At 36.6% G+C, this 19442-nt stretch overlaps 2 protein-coding genes across 9 annotated transcripts in view; one reads left to right on the forward strand and one right to left on the reverse strand.

Annotated features, from left to right (window-relative positions):
* The window catches only part of FIP1L1 (factor interacting with PAPOLA and CPSF1), a 36967-nt gene extending 20908 nt beyond the window's left edge, over positions 1 to 16059 (forward strand). For both annotated transcript variants that reach the window (XM_064710401.1, XM_064710402.1), the window contains 6 exons: positions 3774 to 3800; positions 4367 to 4421; positions 5268 to 5323; positions 10585 to 10810; positions 15061 to 15198; positions 15912 to 16059. In XM_064710401.1, the coding sequence (XP_064566471.1) occupies positions 3774 to 3800; positions 4367 to 4421; positions 5268 to 5323; positions 10585 to 10810; positions 15061 to 15198; positions 15912 to 16059 (650 nt within the window). The remainder of the gene's footprint in view (positions 1 to 3773; positions 3801 to 4366; positions 4422 to 5267; positions 5324 to 10584; positions 10811 to 15060; positions 15199 to 15911) is intronic.
* The window catches only part of LNX1 (ligand of numb-protein X 1), a 121830-nt gene continuing 117289 nt past the window's right edge, over positions 14902 to 19442 (reverse strand). For all 7 annotated transcript variants that reach the window (XM_064710399.1, XM_064710397.1, XM_064710398.1 and 4 more), the window contains 2 exons: positions 18838 to 18996; positions 14902 to 17834 (listed from right to left, as the gene is read on the reverse strand). In XM_064710399.1, coding sequence (XP_064566469.1) covers positions 17699 to 17834; positions 18838 to 18996 — 295 coding nt within the window. In that variant the 3' untranslated portion in view covers positions 14902 to 17698. The remainder of the gene's footprint in view (positions 17835 to 18837; positions 18997 to 19442) is intronic.

Raw genomic sequence — 19442 nt, forward strand, 5'->3', positions numbered from 1 at the left:
GAACCCCTCTCACAGACACAGATGCACTTGGTGCAGGGGTGTCACAGGTACTGGGCTGTTCTTATGAAACCCCTCACCTGTTGAGATTTTAAAGGTGAAAGAAATCCACATGTGTTGCTGATCAAGCCAGCAGGTTTGGCTTTAGTCTCATGGTTTACAGGCAGGTTTATGACACAGGCTTGTTCAGAAGGTCTTCTGGAACATCCTTCAGTACTTCAAGTAGATTCGAAAATAATGATTAAGAGCTGTGGATTTAGTTTCCTCAGGCCTGTGTTTTAATTGTGCTGTTGCCAGCTCTTTATCATCAAAGCTGTTCCAAAAATAGGTTCTACCATCCCTCCTTGGTTCACTGGAGTAGGAGTAAAAAAACTACACTTACCCAATATTAAACTGGAACTACTTGCCAGAAAATTTAAGTATTCCAAATATAAAACATCCTCCAAAAGCGCCTTTGAAAAAGGATCTTGCTTTGAAGTTATGTCTCTTGTTCTGTATTCATTCACTCTTGTGATTCAAATCTTTTTGAGGAGCAAGTGCTGGAACAATTTAGAGCACCAAATGTAGAAAATTCTCAAATAGTCCTAGGAGATGAGTGGCTATAGCAAAATATGTGTTAGTTTCTGTTTGCTAGGTTTATTGCTATGTTGGTGTAATTTTCATCTAAAGCAAAATATGTATGCTTGTTAGCAAGGCTTTAAAAGTTTGTTTATGTGTATTGGTTTGTCTGTAGTTAAAAATGTGACATGCATTTGTGATTTAAGAAAAAAGAAATTTCTCTGAAATACTGAACTTCTGTTGCATAACTTTGCAATGTGTGCCAGGCTTTGGTATGACTGCTCAGGCTTGGCCTCCTAAGTGTGTGCTTCTAATCTTTTGATACAGAAAATTTGACCTAATTTAGCCTATGGCAAGAGAACTAAGTTGAAATATATTACATTTCTGAGGGCTAGTGCACAGTTCAGCTAATTTACAGTATGTTGTTAAACTCTGGCTGTGTTGTTCATGTTTGATTCCTTGCTCCACAAGCAGAGCACGTGTGGCATTGCTTTCCTTTAGTAAAACATACTTGATTTTCTGTAAATACTCACCAGCCCTGACCTAGTAGGATGGTATACAATGTTCTGAAGGCAGTTTTGAGCATGGTAGGTAAAATGGTGCACTGATGACATTTGAGTTGCTTTTGGCACACAACTCTGAGTATTTAGGTTTATGCTGGATGTGTCTTTATGGCAGCACAATGATGTTGTAGGGACATGACAAAGTTGATACTAAGCCACATTGTTGCATTTGTACAGTGCAGTCTCTTCATTGCAAGAAATGACAAAATATTTCAGTGTCTTTTCTCAGAAGTAGTAATTGGCTGGTGACACTGCAGGTACATATTCATGCACTTAGAAGGCAAAGGAGTGAAGAGTTAAGAAATTATTTCTTTTCCGTTAACTGAAGCTTATGATGCTTTTCTTGTTTTGTGTCGTATTTGTGTATTAGTGAGGAAAAACATTTATTTAGATATTTTTTTAGATTTTTTGTCAATTTGGCACATAGAATCTTTCATCCTTTTTGATACCATAGAGTAAAATAGCTTCTGTTTTAAAATTATATAAGCATTAATCATGATTCTTTAAGAGTTCTTAAAGGTTTTTGTGGGAAAGTATGCTTATGGGTTTTTTTGTGTAATACCCTAGATTCACCAGTTCATTAAAATTATTTGGACATTTGGTCTCTGGATATTAGGTGAATTCAGTCTGTCTTAATTTTGTTTGAATGCTTGTTAAATGAAATTTTTCATTTGTCTTTTAGTCTTGTGATATTTTTACTTTTAATTCTCTACAAGATAACATTCTTGTAAGTGAGGAATACATTAATTGTTTAATACAAACTTTTTCCTTTTTGTAGAGAGGAGTTAGCTGATGGATTTCCAGGCAGTTGTCTGGATAGTGCTGAGTGCTATTTGCAGTGCTAACAATATACTGTTTTAGGGCAGCAGTTGAAATCTTTTGTGGTGTAAGGTGGAGCTAATAAGTCACTTTGAGAGAATTTCTGGTATTTTTCTAGCTTATGTTCTTATAGCAATTATATATTATTATTTATTATATAATATATACATGCTTAACATTTATTTATTATATATATTTTTTCTATGTGTTAGGCTTATGAAGGATCTATTAATTAGAACAATTAACCAAAAAGATTAATAGTAAACACTTTGGCAACAGTTTGAGTTCTTAATCTTGACTTTCTTTCAGGAATTTTCATCAGGACTGTTTGGTCTTTTAAATGTTACACTGTCAAAAATTTTGTGGTGTGGTACCCATTGTTCTTAACAACTGTAGTGCACATTAGAAAGCTTGCATGCTGGTGGAGAGAAAATGGCTCATGTAGTTCAGAAATTTGGCTGTTGGAGTTCACTGATTTGCATTTTGGCTAAGAGATCTGATTTTAAATCTTCCAGATCGGACAGAAGCCTCAATTATATTCCACCATGTGTTTAATCCTATAGGATTAATGCTGTTAGGAATTACTGTCAGAGAAATTGCCAACAATTAGTGAACTTTGATATTGATCTCTGTTCCTCTGCTTGCATATTCCTTCATTCTGTCCTTCTTTCAAGTCAGTCTGGGAGCAGTTGGCATTTCTAGACATTATTAATACATAGATTTAGTAAAATGTTGCTGCCATACAATAATCTTTTAATTTTAATGTTGAACTAATGAGATATATGTAAATTTTGTCATGTGGCCAGTACTATTCTGTGTGAATGTTTATGCAGTTATGTCAACGCTGATGAAAGCACTTGCCAGAGTTTTCTGTTCACTCCCTTCCCAAAGTTTTGCCATGAGCTGTTAGATTGAACATACATACTTTTTAATGGAAGCAGAATTGTTGATAACTGAAAGTGCTTTGTTCCTGGTGAAGTAGTCTATTTTCTGCCAGTATTGTTTTAGCCCAGTTTATTATATAGCAGTGTAATGTGTTTAGTTCAGGTAAAGCTAGTTCTTTGCAAAGCATGGGAAGATAAGAACCTTTAAAGTTACAAATTATTTTTACCTTGTAATCTTCCTTTCATAATCAGTAAGGTATGGTTATGTGTTGATGCAGTTTATTTTGTTAAGTCAGCTAATTTGGTTGGAAACAATTTTCTCAGCTTTTAGTTAGATTCATAACAGCTTAGCTAGATCTGAAAATCAGGTTAGAGTAATTCTTGCACATGTTTCTGTTAAAGGCTACTCCTTTCTCAGATAGCTACAAGAAAATAGAGAAAAAACCAATCTTTTTCCCTCCACGTAGCAAATGAATGATGAACTGCAGTGTCATAGCATTGACTCAGACATCTGTATTGCTTACTGCTGCCTGAATTCTTTGTTCATGTGGACCTACTGTTTCCTGTGCCAAGCTATTGAAGGTCGGAGGCCAATTGCATTTCCTTCCATGGAATGTAAAACAAAGCAAATGTAGTCTATGGGATGTTGCTTTCCTTCTCTATATTAAGCTTTTTAGAATTATTAATTTAATTTTAACCTTGAGGCCCAGAGTCACTCTACACTGGTTTTGCCTCTTAATAAATAAGATCTTAAAGAATAGGAATTTAAACCAAAAGCTGGATTTCACAAGGCTTGTATAAAATTTTATCAGTATTAATGTGACATCTTGACCTGAGGACACAGAAAATATTTTGACATTCTTCTTGATCATGTATGCAGTGAAAGTTCAGTCTGGTTTCAGATCTACAGATAAGAAACTATTACTATAACTGATATTTGTTGTCTTTTTAGGTATACCAATAACAGTGCCACCACCAGGTAAATTTGCTTAGATTTTTTTTCCACGTTTGGTTAAGAGATGAAAACTTAACTGATGTGCAACTTACCAGCTTTGTTCAACTTTACAGATAAAGAGTTGTGCATACTAAACTATATGTGCATATTTAGGCTCAGTTATTTTGATGCTGAGCAGGAGAGAAATTGTATGAAAATACTGTTGACTAGTGGACCTAATCAGACAGTTTTCTAGATGTATATTTCCTTCTTTTCTTTAAAGTATTTTTTTCTCAGCTATGCAGTAAATAGTTTGGATTGTTGTTTATTATTAAGTGTTGTTAGAATTTGCCCATGCTTTTATATCACCGTATTTTTAAGAATGATAAAGTTTTAACTTGAAGCACTGATAATATATGGTTCATATTTTGCCTTTGTCAAGCTGAAAAGTAGTTCTTAGTCTTACAAAATAAAACCCATTTATGTGGAAACAGTTTTTCATTGTTCTCTCTGGGATTTGTTTGCCATGGTATGCTTAGCCTAGTTCTTTTATGTGTTTATGGGTGATAGATTTTTACTTTTTCCCCTCCTTATCTAATTTATTGTTACAGGTTTTCCACCACCACCTGGCGGTCCTCCACCTTCCCTCATACCCACAATAGACAGGTGATTATCTCTGTGAAACCTTACTAAGCAATCTATCAGTATTCTGTAAATGAAATAAATGAATAATACTCTTGCATTGCCCATTGTTTTATGGATTTACATCTGGGAAAGGGGAGACAGCTTCAGATTTTTGCAGTAATTTCACAGAAATGTTACTAGTCTCACCTTTCAGCATATTCTGAGTAGGTTACTTAGCCACTTATTAGTTTAGTTATGACACAGTATCAAAATACCAAATTCATTACAGTTTTGATAGTAAATCAATGCCAAGACCTAAGGGAATGATAAATAAAGTATTCTTTAGTAGTCTGAAGGCTTGTTTATGTGATCTGTATACTTTTCAGTTATCATAGCCTTTTTAATAGATGTTACACAAAAATTTGAGCACAGATTTAGGCCCTCTTAAACTATAAGAAATGCCAGAGTTCCACAGAATCCAAATTTGTATTTATATTCTGTTCTAAGTGTTCGGTTGTAACAGGCCTAACCTGTTAGGCTAGGGATTTTTCAATACCATATTTATATGCACATATCTGTTATTTTGAAGTTGAAAATTCTGTTAAAATACGTGATACAGGAGGATGATGGAAAATCTCTGAGAAAATCTTTGTATGATTTAATTGAGAACAAATCCTAACTTAATACATCATATGTGCATTTAAGTAAATTTATTACTTTGTACTGACAGTTGCTGTGGATGAGTGATGCTTCTGATTGTATATATTGTATATAATATGTATTATATGTATGTAGCTGTTTATTGAAGGAGGTAGCTTTGTTGCTAAAGCTGAGGTTTAACATGCATCTTTAACATGCTGAAACTGGTTTTGCACATACATTCCACAGTGGGCATTCTTCTGGCTATGATGGTCGTCCTGTTCGTGCATTTTCATATGGCAGTGGTAAGTAAGCAAGCTTGCTGGCTTTGGAAATTTTGACCAGTGTGATACCAAATTGTTTGATACACTTATGAGGATTTTAGCTAGACAACTAAACAGGTCCTATCACTATTTCATTATTAAACCTCATTACTGACCATTGTAAATAGATACATGCTGTTGCAAATTTAAGTACTATTAGTAAATACTATTGTTTTGCTTATTAATTTATACACTGGATATCTTTTCCTGCTGCTTTTGCAGAACTGTGATTTTGAAGCATTATATACCATAATATGGACTGCAAATCAGGGAGAATTTTTCAAGGCTTTAAAACAGGAGAACAAGTACTGTTGACATATCATCAGAATTTTAATTACTAAGAGCAGTCATTCAGAAATCATGATGATGTACATCTTGTTTGAAAAACCATTTGTCCAAGACACTATAACTTTCAGCTATACTATTATAAAGTCTGTCTTTTTTTTTTTTTGTCTTTTTTTTTTAATTACTGTTATTGGGGGGAAATATCTGATGCTGGATTTGACTTCATGTTTTTTTCCATAAAAGTGATACAAGAGTGAACTAAAATGAAAGCTTCATCATGTGCCACCAAATGGGCATCCACAGAATGTATGCTGAGTTTAGAGCTGTTACCTAGCTTCTTGACTCAGAGGAGAAAATAAGAAGATGAAGTAGATAGAATTATGAAATTATTTGGGTTAGAAGAAATCATCAGAGATTATCTATCTCAAGCCTCCCTGCCATGGGCAAGAATACCTTTCACTAGATGAGTTTGCTCAAAGTCCTGTCCAACCTGGCCTTGAACACTTCTTTCTAATGGTTGGGCATCCACAACTTCTCTGGGCAACCCGTGCCCCACCACCATCATCATAAAGAATGTCTCTCTCATGTCCAATCTAAACCTTCCATTTCTCTGAGTAAAACCTTGGCCCCTTGTCCTGTCACTACAGGCCCTGGCCAAAGGTCTCTCTCCATCTTTATTTCTTGTAAGTCCCTTTGCAGTATTGAAAAGCTGCAGTAAGGTGTGCCTGGAGCCTTTCCTCCTCCAGGATGAACAACCTGAACAACCTGAACAACACAGCTCTCTGATAATTTTTCATGGCCCTCCTCTGGACCTGCTATAACATATCTTTGTTGTACTGGGGTCCCAAGAGCTGGATGCAATACTCCAGATGGAACCTCATGAGAGCACACAAAGAACCACCTCCCACCAACCTGCTGGCCACTCCTCCTTTTGATGCAGCTAGGATACAAGTGGCTTCCTGGGCTGCAAACTCACACTGCTGGCTCGTGTGAGTTTTAATTTTTGCCCACCAGTATCCCCAGGCCCTTCCCTGCAGGATTGCTTTGAATCAGTTCATCACCAGTTTGTACCGACATTGAGGACTGCCCTCACCCTAATGCAGGACCTTGCATGTTGACAGTCACTACCTCTGCCTTCAGTACATCTGCCATCCTGCCCCATGCCTGGTGCCTTTTCTTTCAGCTAAATTCTGTTGCCTTGCTCCTTGTTCCCTTGAACCCTAGCTGGTGAGAGGAGAAATTGGAGGGGAAGTTTTGTCTGTTTCTGGGATCTGTGATGTTCAGCACAGATCAAATATTCAGCAAATCTCTTTCCCAAATGTTCTGAAGTTTTAAGCATGGATATACAAAATGACATTTTGTAATGGCTCACAATTTCTTGCAGTTGTAGCAGTTCATGGAGTAACAAGCAGTACTTTTGGCATTGTAAGGATCCTCATCAGTTACCAAATGTTTGCTTTCATGCATTGGAAGCTTGTTGTGTTTTCAAGAATTCTTGGAAAAGAATTCATAAACATCGGCTTTACACACACTTCTTTTTTAGCAGTAATTTAATTGTGTTTTAGCAAAAAGGTAAAACCTGAGATGTACTACTAAAGCCATACAGAGTATCATAAGGAAGGCAGTCTACTAACACATACTAATGTATGTATGTGGCATCTATTACATAGTCTCCAGAGTAGAGTGTTTTTCACTTTGGTGTCTCTTTTGTTAGAATTTTCTATTCTGTCAGATATTGTCAGGGACATAAGAATATTTCCAAGTTTCATGTTGACCTTTAGAGCAGATGGATGGCATGCATGTGTTGTTTCAGCACCAGTCCTAAAGGATGACTGTTACCTTGATCTTGCCAACATTGAATTTTAACTTCATCAGCAGGATTAAAATATTGTTTTCCTTTATATGATTATGGAGACCAAGGAGCACAGTCCACTGCTATCTTCCCAGTGTGCTTCCAGTGTGTCTTGTATCCCTGTTGCAGGAAAAGCTTTCATATTTGCTGCACAAAGCAATTATCTGTCTCAAAGCTGTCTGTGTCATAGGGATTTTTGAATCTGTAGAGACTCAGTGGCATTTTATCACTGTTGCTCATCTCTTAGTGAGAAATGTTTTCCTAGTCAGCATCATCCTGTCACAGTCCCTGTAGTGCAGTGTGATCACTGGTCAGTGTTCAGCAGTGCTCTCTGTGAATCAGAACCTGGGGACATTGAAGCTCCACAGCGCAGCTGGGTGCAGATATCACTGCAATTTACAATCACTAGGTATATTTATTTAATAGTTGCTTTGGATGATAGCACTGAATCTCCAACCTGTTGTCTTCTTGGACAGTCTGTGCATTTCCTAGCTTTGTCAAAATTGCAGGGGAAGATGTGCAAATGGAACACATTGCAAAAAGTAGCAGTCTTGATTAAGATGCTAGCCCTTCTTCTGCCTATCCAAATTCCTCAGCTCAGACTTTGATGTATTTGATGTCTTGCTGTCAGTTGGGTTTCCCATTGCAGACCCTTTAGGAAGGTTACATGGTAAAGTAATAACTTATAACTTCAAGAATGTCTGTTTTGTTTTTGTGCTCTTCCACCATATCAATGTGGTTTAGTCCACTTGCACTTAAATCCTTTCACAATTCAGTGCTACGTCTGCCATCATATCTTTGGCTTTGCTTGAGCTGCCTTTGATCAGCCATGGAAGTGCCTTCTAAGCTTGTTTGCTTTTTCCTCAAGTAGTTCTCTGGTCTGTGCTCTAAATGTTTTTTAAATCTTAGACTTGCAAGACATTTAGCATTACAGAAACAGTTTAAGAGTCAGTATTTTTTGAGGCACAAGCAAGAAGTATTAAATAGTTTGCTTTATGCCGTGAAGCTTTAAGTTTTTAAAGTAGCTCCAAAACTGGGCTCATGTCTCCAAAACTAGTAATTATTCAAAGCTCTCCTTCTGTTTGAAAAATAAAATCAGAGTTAAAATCAGAGTTTTTGAAATGTCTTCCTTCTTGTAGAAGTTATTGGAATAATCCATGTAGAAATAACAGATGTGACAAATTATTTTATTCAATGTAGTAAAAGCAGAACACCAGTTCATACTAGAAAGTAAACTTCTTGTGTGTTGTGAATAATTCCTGGTGAAAATCTAGATATAAAAATGTGTAGTGTGTCAAATAAGTCTTTTATCTCATGTTACTGGGGAGAAATACTTCTGTCTGATGAGAGTTACTCAAGATGTGATGGAGTATCCCAAAATTTACTGTAAAAGTTTGTACTACCATTAATAATTGGTTTGTAGTATACATTTAAAGTCAAGTTTAAGTTTAAACTTTAGATCAGAATACACTGACAGCCAGTGTCTCGTACCATACGTGTGTTGTTGACATAGTGGCAAGTCAAGGAAATTAGCAGTCTTTTAAGTCCAGCTGGATTTTTTGCTATTTCTGGCTGCTTTCCTTCAATGAATTTCAGGTCTTGGCAGCATAATGAGCAGCATAATATTATAATAGGACATTTTTATCTGTTAACCCTTCATTTTGCTTGTAGACCTGAAGTTAAACAGTGTCAAGCATTTTATTAGAGGCAAAACCTTGTATAAATGTTTTTTTTAAGGAATTGTAATACTTTTAATTGTAAATGTATTTTAACAATGAAGTGTTTTTTTCGTGCTACACTGCCTGCTCTAAAGGTCTTTTGTATTCCTCCTCTGGACGCTTGGCAAACTGCTCTCTTAAGCTTCTGCCAAAGCTTTCTGGGGCAGGCATACCCAGACATTACAGGCAAGGCAGTCTGAACTTAGCTGTCAGCAGAAGCCACTGGTTTTATAACCCTACAGTATTAAATACAGCACCAGTAACACATTTTACATTGTTCAGTAGATATTTATGTTAATTGTACTGTTAATCTCTTTGTGACACCATGAAGTCAAGTAAATATTGTTCTCGTGTTATAGATGATGAAGTGGAGCTCAAAACAAACGATTTATTGAAAGTTAGGAAAGCTAGCAAGGCAGATAAGCAGAAAGGGAGAAGTCCTCAGTACTGTAAGTCCGCTAGAGAGTGCTGTTTCCAGCTAAATACTCAGCCCTTGTTTTTCCTTTACAGGGTGCGTTCACGGGACTTCTGGCGAGGGAGGGCAGGACAGAACAATTGGGGCATTAAATACAGCAGTTCTGTATTACACTGACGTTGGCAAAAAGCAGTGGAGAAGCATTCCTTCTCCCCATTGCTAGCTATCTAAAAAAGGTTGGGAGACAGTGTTAAGACTTCCTTCTTAACATCTTAACATGTCACTTCTAGATTAAGACTATGCTTGATTTTCTTAAACTGTACATTTTAGTGGTATTAGTGTTTGTGCTGAGTATTCATAAATGTTATCTTACAGAGCACCAGTGGGAGCATTATTTCTTCTCCCCAGAGTGAATTTATTTCTTAAGCTCCTTTTACATCCATAATCAGAAAAGTATGACAAAGCATAGTATAGAATATAAATTACTGAACGACAACTTCATAGCTAACATTGTATTTTAAATACAATGATTTTAAAGTACAAGAGATAAAAATAATAGCATTTAACTACAAGGCTGGAAGTGTCCTTTTTCTGAACTATATTTTCAGAGCACTTGAATTTCAAAGGCAGTTTTGTTTTCCAGTTGTTTTTGTTTTGTTGTTCCCCAAAAATAAAGCCATTTGACTACATAGAATCAGATTCTTTGAGCAAGTATTTGCACAATTTTTTTCCCCCCCAAAAGTGTTTAGACAGTCTTTGGGGTATGGCTTTGTATATCCTCATAAGAAGTATTTAAATGAGTGCCAGAAGCTTTTGTAATAATCATGGAAAAAATGCAGTGTTTGCTTAGCATTAAGTGAAAGGGGAAGATTAAAAAATGTAATTGGAGGAAACTGACAAATGTGTTTTCATGCATTAGTTTCCATATGATATTTGATTTTACTCTTTCTAATAACTACATCTCTTTCTTTAGTCACCTTTCCACACCCTGCAGGTTCTGCACCCTCGTGGTCCAGTCTTCTGGACACCAGCAAACAGTGGGATTACTATGCACGAAGAGAGAAGGATAGGGAACGTGAGAGAGAGAGATCCCGAGATCGGGATCGCGACCGGGACCGGGACCGAGATAGAGATCGGGACCGTACCAGAGACAGGGAGAGGGACCGAGATCACAGTCCGTCTTCAAGTGCGTTCAACAGGTCAGTGCAGTGTCCTCAGCGTGCTGGAACTCTGTGCAAAACACTTGTCTCTCTTAAGCAGGGTACTTCAACATTCAACTTTAGTGTTCTGCTGCATGCTCCAAAGAGCTGGGTGCTGTGGCTTCCTCACCTTCGCCCTTTTCTCTTGGAAACCCTAATTCTAAATTTCCACATGTAAAACAGAAGCAGGAAAAAAAGGACAGTATACATCCAAATTGGTGATAGTGCTTTACATGTTACAGGTGATTTAAGTCTTGAGAATATCTGAAAAATTAATCTCTTTTTGACATCAGTAGCTTTAGAAAAAATCTACAGAAAAATATATAGAAGTACTAAATTAATTTTAGTTGCCAGTTTGGTACTAAGAGCAATGTGTTGCAACATTTGACCTTAATTAATGGTAATAAATACCTGCTAAAATTATTAATATGGTTGTTAAAAATGGTTGGATAATAATCTCTCCTCTCTTATTTAAAACTATTATTTCAAGGTCAAGAACTTTAATTTTAATTTAGATGATGAAAGTCATGTCAGATAAATTTATTCAGCTTTCTAATTGCTTTTTTAAAAAAGCTGCAACTGTTCTGTGGTTCATGTGCTCAAGCACAAAGCATTTAATGCTGAGCTCACTATGGCTCCATAGAACAGAGGTCTATTGGTTAGCCAGATTTTTCTAAATTTCCTCTGTTTGTTATCTGCTAAGCTTTTTGGGGTAAATGTCTGACGCTTTTTTCTCAGTGTTCATTGTTAAGTTTAAATTTTTGCAGAATATATATGTTAGCTATTAGGCAGATTGTTTTTACTAATGGTTTTAAGCCAAAGGGAGAGCACTGAGAGTCAACATTTCTGCGGTTGAGAGATGACATTTTTGCATGATGACTGTCAGCTGAAGACCCAAACTGGGTGCAGGCTGGGGGATTTTCCATGTATGCTGGTGTGGTGATGTCCTCTCCTGTGGGCATGTGCTTCGTTCCAGGGTCAGTTTCTGAGGGCTGAAGACCTATCTAAACATCTGTTTCTCAGACAGCTTGATTGAAGGCCAGAAAGAGCCCTGGTCATTCAAGGGTGCTTGAAATGAACCTTAATAGCTTCCAGGCCTCAAGAAATCTCTGTGCTGCTGCCAGAGTTATCTGTGAAGGAGGGGGAAGAGCAGGCCTCGACTTTTTTATGTGACTAAATTATCCACCATCTGTAGCAAAGCTGTTGCCACATGGCTGTATAAGAAAATGGGAGGCCCTTAACTGGGATAAGTTAGTTTGGGAATCACAGAAGAGGTGTGAGAGGCTTAAGAAAGAACATGCAGATATAATATTTCTTAAGAAGGTTTATTTTCAATTCTGTGCACTTATGAAAATAAAATTAATGGAACTGTGAGGAAGAGAAGGTGAACTGTTTTAAAGACTGCACAGATTTATATCTTTTATTTATATTGCCTTTGTTTAAACTTTGATCAAGTGGTATTTTGGTGGAGTTTGTAGTAAGCATCAGGTTTATCATTTTACTGCTCAGAAATTACGGCTTTCAATACTTTTAGCAGTTATTTTCCAGAAAAATAGTGTGTGGTTTTGTTACAACATTTCTTAAAATTATTGGAAAATAGGATTATTTTTATTCTATTATAACCAAAATGTGGTTTAAAAATGAACTTTCAGCTGTCTTTATATTCTGTTCTGCTTTTACCCTGCTATCCTCAGAGAAAAGTGTGCATTTTTACAGTGCATCTCACTCTGCCCCCTTGAGAAGATGCCATTATTTTTGGACTGTTTCCCTTCTGCAAAAGTTGGGACTTTGTTTGTTTGGGTTTTTTGTTTTGTTTTTATTTTGGTAGTTTCAAGTCAATTAGTTACCACTAAAAATGTAGACATTGGAATTTGATTGATCTGTTACTGTATTGTGGTTCTTCCTCAACAATTTGAAAAATTAAAAAAAAAAAAAAAAAAACAAAACAGAAAAACCCCAGCAACTGTGTTTCTAAAGTCCTGGAACTTAATAATCTCATGGAGAAGAGCAGATGAGGGTCTGCCTGGCTGAATTGCAGCTTTACAGGATTTGGTGTCCTGGTTGTCAACAAACTGAACAAGACTCCACGATCAGTGTGCAATAAAGGTCAAAAGCATTGAGCAGCATTAGAGTGTTCCTGAAAGCTCCCACTGCACTGGTCTTGGCAAACTGATTTTTTGCTTTACTTAGAGAATTTGTTTATTTTCATCAGACACACTTACAAGCTGTCATGGTTCTTTAGTAATTTGCCAAAATAAGGTTTAAAAGGGAGTGTCAGTAATATTTTTAACCTTTTCTAGAGTGTTTTAAAATAACTGGGTAATGGAACAAATGCAGAGTGTGAGTTACCATTAAGGGCTTTGGATCTCTTTGAAACCAGGCTGTAAGTCTACAAGTAGCCATCCTATTTCTCATGGGAAGCTTATCAGAAGTTAGTGGTAGGCATTCAGATTTTAACTTTTTAATTAGATACTGATCATCAAAATATTAGTTTTGTGAAGCAATATGAGATATGGGAGGGAGCTGCAGTTGCACGGAGAGGTTGGGGAGTCTCCATCTATGGAGATAGCCTGAAGCTGTCTGGACATGGTACTGGTCAGCTGGTCCTGCTGGCCCTGCTTCAGCTGGGGTTTGGTCCTGCTGACCTCCACTCATGCCTTCCGACTTCAGTTTTTGTGCTATTTGAGCACAAATGTGCTTTTCATGATTCGATTAGATTACTCTCCGATCTGTGGTTATAAATGCATTATAAAGTCAGTGAAGTTGTATTACTCAGTGGCAAATCATAATTTTGAGTTCAGTAGTTGTAGCTGTAGTTTTCTTTGTTTTGATGTGTGACTATTTTTCATGTCCCTCAAAAAAGCAGAATTCTCTATTGAGTGGCTAGTGTTTCTCTACAGTGTCTTAAATTACTAATTTCTGACATTTGCTTAATGATGTAATCATACAAGTTTTCATAAAAAGACTAGTGCTGTTGCTTCAGGTGTTCCCCCTTCTCACTGAGTTTTCATGCATAGCTGTAATAATCATTAATGTTATGTCCTCACTTGGGAAATAGCCAGAGGATCCAAGTTGTGGCAGATAAAATGGGGTTGATCTCAGTTCTCAGTGCTCCAGGACATGAGAAATCTCAGTAGGCTTGAGCTGTTGTCTCTATGTCATCTGTCTGATCCCTTCTGCTGCTGCAGGGACCTCAGGAAGATAATTTCTTTCATGGTGTGTGTTGGCAGAGACAGAAACACTTGCCTGTCTTTAGGTCAACAGTATCTAAATTGTTACTGATTTTACTGCTTTAGAAAGACTGGTTACATTGTGCCTTTTTTTAGGACTTGGTGGGGATCTCCCAAACTATGGTTAAAGACTTCATGTGATGTATAAATAATTACACTGAGGTTATTTGTATTGAAGTTGTACTCTTAAATGATGCTGGGTAGGATTTTCTTATAGAAATGATGAAATGATCATACCTTTTTAAGCTATGCTAATGTACCATATGAGTTGTGTTGGCTAACAATGGACTTTGGAGTTTTCTTGGTTTTTTGTTTTTTTTTTTTTAGATTTCAGTAAACTCTTAGAACTGCCCTTTTCATCAAGTCAAAATACAAAAATATGTTTTTAAGTAAAGCCTTTGAATTCTTGTCTAACCTGTGATATTTACGGGTTTTTACCAACATTGTGGCAGGGCAGCATTTCATGGCAATCCTAGAGAGAAGTAGAGACAGCACTAGTGAAAAATTAATTTCAAAAGCAACCCAAGCATTTAATATATTTTACTCTTTGTGCTTAGTGTTTCCTTTTCTTGAAGTGAGTGTAAGGAAGTAGATAACTGTACCAAAATCTAATTTTAATTTACCCAAACTGTGTAATAGTCCAAAAGTGTGCTGATAAGTGTTGAATGTTTCAAAGACTGATCCAAAAAAATTACTGACGTTTATGTAGGATTGTATTTCCTTCACAGTTAGATACAGGTTCAAGCTAACAGCTTGATAACTCCTATATAAACTTAATGGGGCACTGTTGTATTCTTTTTTCTTTCATTTTTAATGAAAAATTTCCTTTCAAAACTGCATTAACTACACAAGTCTAGTGTATAACATTAAGAACTTTATTGTCCTTTAAGCACTGGAACTCATGTAGACACCCAGAAGCAATATTAAGATTTTCCAATATTAAGATTTTTTCCTGATTTAGCTTGTTATTGTTATACTCCTTGGTCTTACTGTCCTGAAAATCTCTTCTTTCTGAATCAGTGATGAAGAACGCTACAGATACAGAGACTATGCAGAGAGGGGCTACGACCGCCATAGGACAAGCAGAGAGAAAGAAGACAGACACAGAGACAGGAGGCACAGAGAGAAAGAAGAGACTCGACACAAGTCATCTCGAAGGTTTGATTTCTCTTTTTTTAATAGGATATGAAAGACTTGTCCAGTTAAAAAAAAAAAAGAAAAAAAAAAGAAGTAAACTTCTAAAATAACCCCAAACAAACAGGAGTTTTGTGGAAAGACTGTAAACACTTGAATGTGCTACTTGGAACAAGTCTGCCGTGTGAAACATGGACAGACAAGAAGCAATACTGACCCTGGGTAACCTCGTATTGAGTGACAGAAAGTAGTGAACAGAAAGTAGGACACTGGGGAAAGAAGGGTAAAAATGGTGAGTCAGAAAGGGGTGGAATGAAGCTGACATTCAGCAGCATGAACAGAACAACTCAATAGTCATTCTCAGTAAGTAAATTAATCCTCGCAGTCACTTGAGAGAAATTGTTCTACCTGACCCATTTTAAGTTAAAAATAAAAGTTAAGTCCAGAAAATGGGGTCAACAAGAATGTCAAATTTTTAAGGAATGCCAATAGGTGCATGATGTTGTTAAAAGTCTTGCTATTAGAATATGGGTTACAAATGGGAAAAATCATTCTATTTTTCCCCCAAAAATTACAGGATGGATAGATGTATGTTCCATTCCAGGAAAAATTCAGTTCTGCACTGACATCCAAAAACTCTGAGTTGGGATCAGATGCAGAAGCTGTTTTTGTGGTACTTTATAATGAAATAGGGCCTGAAGTGTCAAGTGCTTGAGGCATGTTTTCTCTCTATTTAGTAACAGCCGACGTCGTCACGACAGTGAAGAAGGGGATAGCCACAGAAGGCACAAACACAAGAAGTCCAAAAGAAGCAAAGAAGGAAAAGAAGCCAGTGGTGAACCTGCTCCTGAACAGGAAAACACTGAAGCTGCCCCTGTGGAATAGGCTTGTGTGATTTTTTTTGCCTACTTGCATATATATTAGTGCCAGAAATAGATTACTATAAATCTTGTTATTTTTCTGGGAATTATAATAATTTGCTCTTAATCTTGTTCTGTTAGTTTGAAATCAAAGGTTACTTTGGTTTTTTTTTTGAAAATAAAAGAACGAATTTTTCATGTTAAGATTCTTGGACTGACTTTGTCTTTTAAGAAACAGTAAAACAGTGAGAAAACATCTTACATCTAGAGGCTTATGCTCTTACAATATAAGTAGGGCTTAAATTCTTTGTATTAAATTGTCTCCTTTTTTCATAAGCCAATGGGAAGGTCATTCTTTTACTGACTTTATAAACAGTGTGCATTCATTTTATTATATACCCAACATCTGGAACAGTGTGGGTTTAGCATAGCTTTTGGAGACTTATTTTGAAAGGTCATCCCTTACTACAGGGACACACAAGAACTGCAGGCTCTTCAAAAGCCTTGTAATAATGTGAAGCAAAAAAAAAAAAACCAGGGAAAGTGGGAAAGGTGCCGATTGTTCTTAGTTGAATGGAACACTGAGCATGGTGATGATACACGTGGTAATTATGTCTGGTTTGTGTGGGTGCATAAGGATGAATTAAGCTGGATAATCGTCCCTGCTGCCTTTCAGTGGCTTAAGAGAGAGTTCATTTTAGTCTTTGTTCTAGGGGAACAGCTGCCCTTAACATGATAAAGATTAACAAACATATCCTCTTCCCAGTGTAGGCTTGTGAGATAAAAACAAGGCTGTGGAACATGAGTAATTTGCAGAGAAAGACAAAGGACTATTTTAAAAGACATATAGGACCATCATCACTTTCAGATTTACTTCATGCAGAACAGTATCAAGTATGATTGATAAGGCAGTCCCACAAAAATTTTACTGCTATTCAAAAGACTTACTTGATGGCATTAGCAGGGTGCAGTGTATTTCCTTAAAAGTAATAGTCTATATAAAAATCCCAGATTTAATAGAATTAATCAGAACAAACCAGGGAAACGAGGTAATTTGGTTTTGGATGAAAATAATGTCTGTACAAGTACACAGTTACAATTATTTTTAATTATTTTAGAAATTTCATTCACAGTTTTACAGACTAACAAACAGTACTTGAAAGTCTTGAAAATACCAGCTTCATGCTTACCATGAAAAGGTACACATAATCAAAGTGCTATTAATGTGTTGGATAAAAACCTTCACCTGATTATTGCAACTAGAAAAATTGCAAGAAATATTTCCATTAGTTATTCAAGGTTTTCTTTTTGTAAATCAAAATATAGTGGGTGAGCAGAAGCTGCTGCTCCTTAAATTCCATTATTATTATTATAATGCATTAAATAGATATATAGGTATGTATAAAAAAACAACAAAAAACCCTTAAGAACACAGGGAAGGAAGGACTTAAGTCTGTAGCTTGGATCACTCTGAAGTGATTTTCTGACAGGTGTCACTGCTTTGCCTAAACTTGACTTTTCTTGACATGCAGGTTGAAATTTCACAAACCTTTTCTTTATAAATACATACTTTACTCCCCAAAAAAGCAAAGACTGGTGTTCCTTTTTTTTAAAACGTTTTCCCCATGTTAAGATACTTGTCACACTCTCCATGAAGACTTGTTTTATAAAAATGTGCCAGGCCAGGACACAATTGTGAGAGTAATTTTTCCTTTTAGTTCTTTGAGCATCCTTGCCAAGCAGGCATGCATCATTCCTGATGTGTTCCTGCCATTGACAGCAAGGAGGATGTCACCGCATCTGAAAAAATAAATGCAAGACAACAATTAAATCTTAAATGTTTTCAAATGCCAAAGCACATCCTTAAGCTGGGGGAAGGGGTAGAAATGAGTATTATGGCTCCTTCTCTGGCTAACTGCTGTTCATGACTAAGGGGATAAAGCAGGTGAAAATATTTCACTTGTTTGGGTTTCTTACAAATTTATAATTAATTCAACATATTTGAAAGAAAACATGATATAGTTCTTCTGACACCCATTCTGGTAATTCATCATCACAGAATCATAGAAGGGCTCCAGTTGAAAGGAATTCAAAGATAATCCAGTTCCAATCCTTGCTCTGGCCAGGGGCACCTTCTACTAGACCAGGTTGCCCAAAGACCCAGCCAGCCTGTCACTGAATCAGGAGGAGGCATCCACAACTCTGGGCAACCTGTTCCAGTGCCTCACCACCCTCATATTAAATAATTTCTTTTTAATATCTGGTCTAAATCTACTGTATTTCAGTTTAAAGCCATTGTCCCTTGTCCTAGCACTGCATACCCTTGTAAAAAGTCCCTTTCCAGCTTTCTTGTAGGCCCTCTTTAGGTACTAGAATGATCTGTGTTCTGAACAACTGTACCTTTTAAGCCTTGTTAATTGATGTAAGTTTGTGCCATGATTGTGCATTTACTCTCCTCAAGTGTATTGGTGTTTGCAGGGAAGGTGTTTGGTTGGGGTGTTTAGAATGTCTGTGCTGGCATGCTTTGTACCACCCCAGAGATCAAATTGACTCTTCTTTTAACTTAACTTACTCACATACTAGTAGATTGCTAGACATCTGAAAACATTCTGCTATGAAAGCAGATCTGTTAAACTTCAGGATACTTGTGTCCTGTTTCCTTGTCTCCCAGAGTTACTTCTATATCAGTGAGTCCTTCCCCTGTCCCTGCCACTGCCTTAATGAAAACATGTTTTTTAAAACTCCCACAGGTTAACCAGAAGAACTTACATAAATGCTACTTTTTTTAGATATTAATCATTACCTAATTCTGCCATCGTTATATGCTGGTGTTCCCCCAACAATGGATTTGATAAAGAATGGTTTGTTCCCAGTATGTTCTTCATAACCTCCTACGATGCTGAAGCCAAGACTTCCAGATGTATTTCTTCGTAGTACAATTTCTTTGCAGCTGTACAAATATCTGAAATAAACCAGTTTAATTAAATGTTTATAGTTAACTTGAGATTCTGATGAACCACTAATAATGAATCTGTCTTTTCATGGACCCATACACTGTTCTTAAGAGTTAAAGTAGTGCCATATTTCCACTGCATTAAGCACCTACACTTCTCTTCTGTTCCTGTAGTACTGCTTTCCTGTTACAACCAGATAAGCAGTTATCCCAAAAGTAAAATTAGTCTTGGTCTTAAGTATTAAATTAGTTTTTTTTTATAGGGTAGGAATCTATGCAAATGCTCTGGTTGCTGTGATGGAGAAAAGCACTTAAGCCTGGATTTAATGTTTGGAAATCAGCAATTCAAAAAGCTGTATTTCTTCTACCTTGTACACCCCAATGACTTATCTTCCACATATGAGCCCGTATGTGATTAATTAGGTCAAAGTGCCCAGACACTTAATACTGTGGTG

This window comes from Zonotrichia leucophrys, chromosome 4 (assembly GCF_028769735.1).
Source record: "Zonotrichia leucophrys gambelii isolate GWCS_2022_RI chromosome 4, RI_Zleu_2.0, whole genome shotgun sequence".
Lineage (NCBI taxonomy): Eukaryota > Metazoa > Chordata > Aves > Passeriformes > Passerellidae > Zonotrichia > Zonotrichia leucophrys.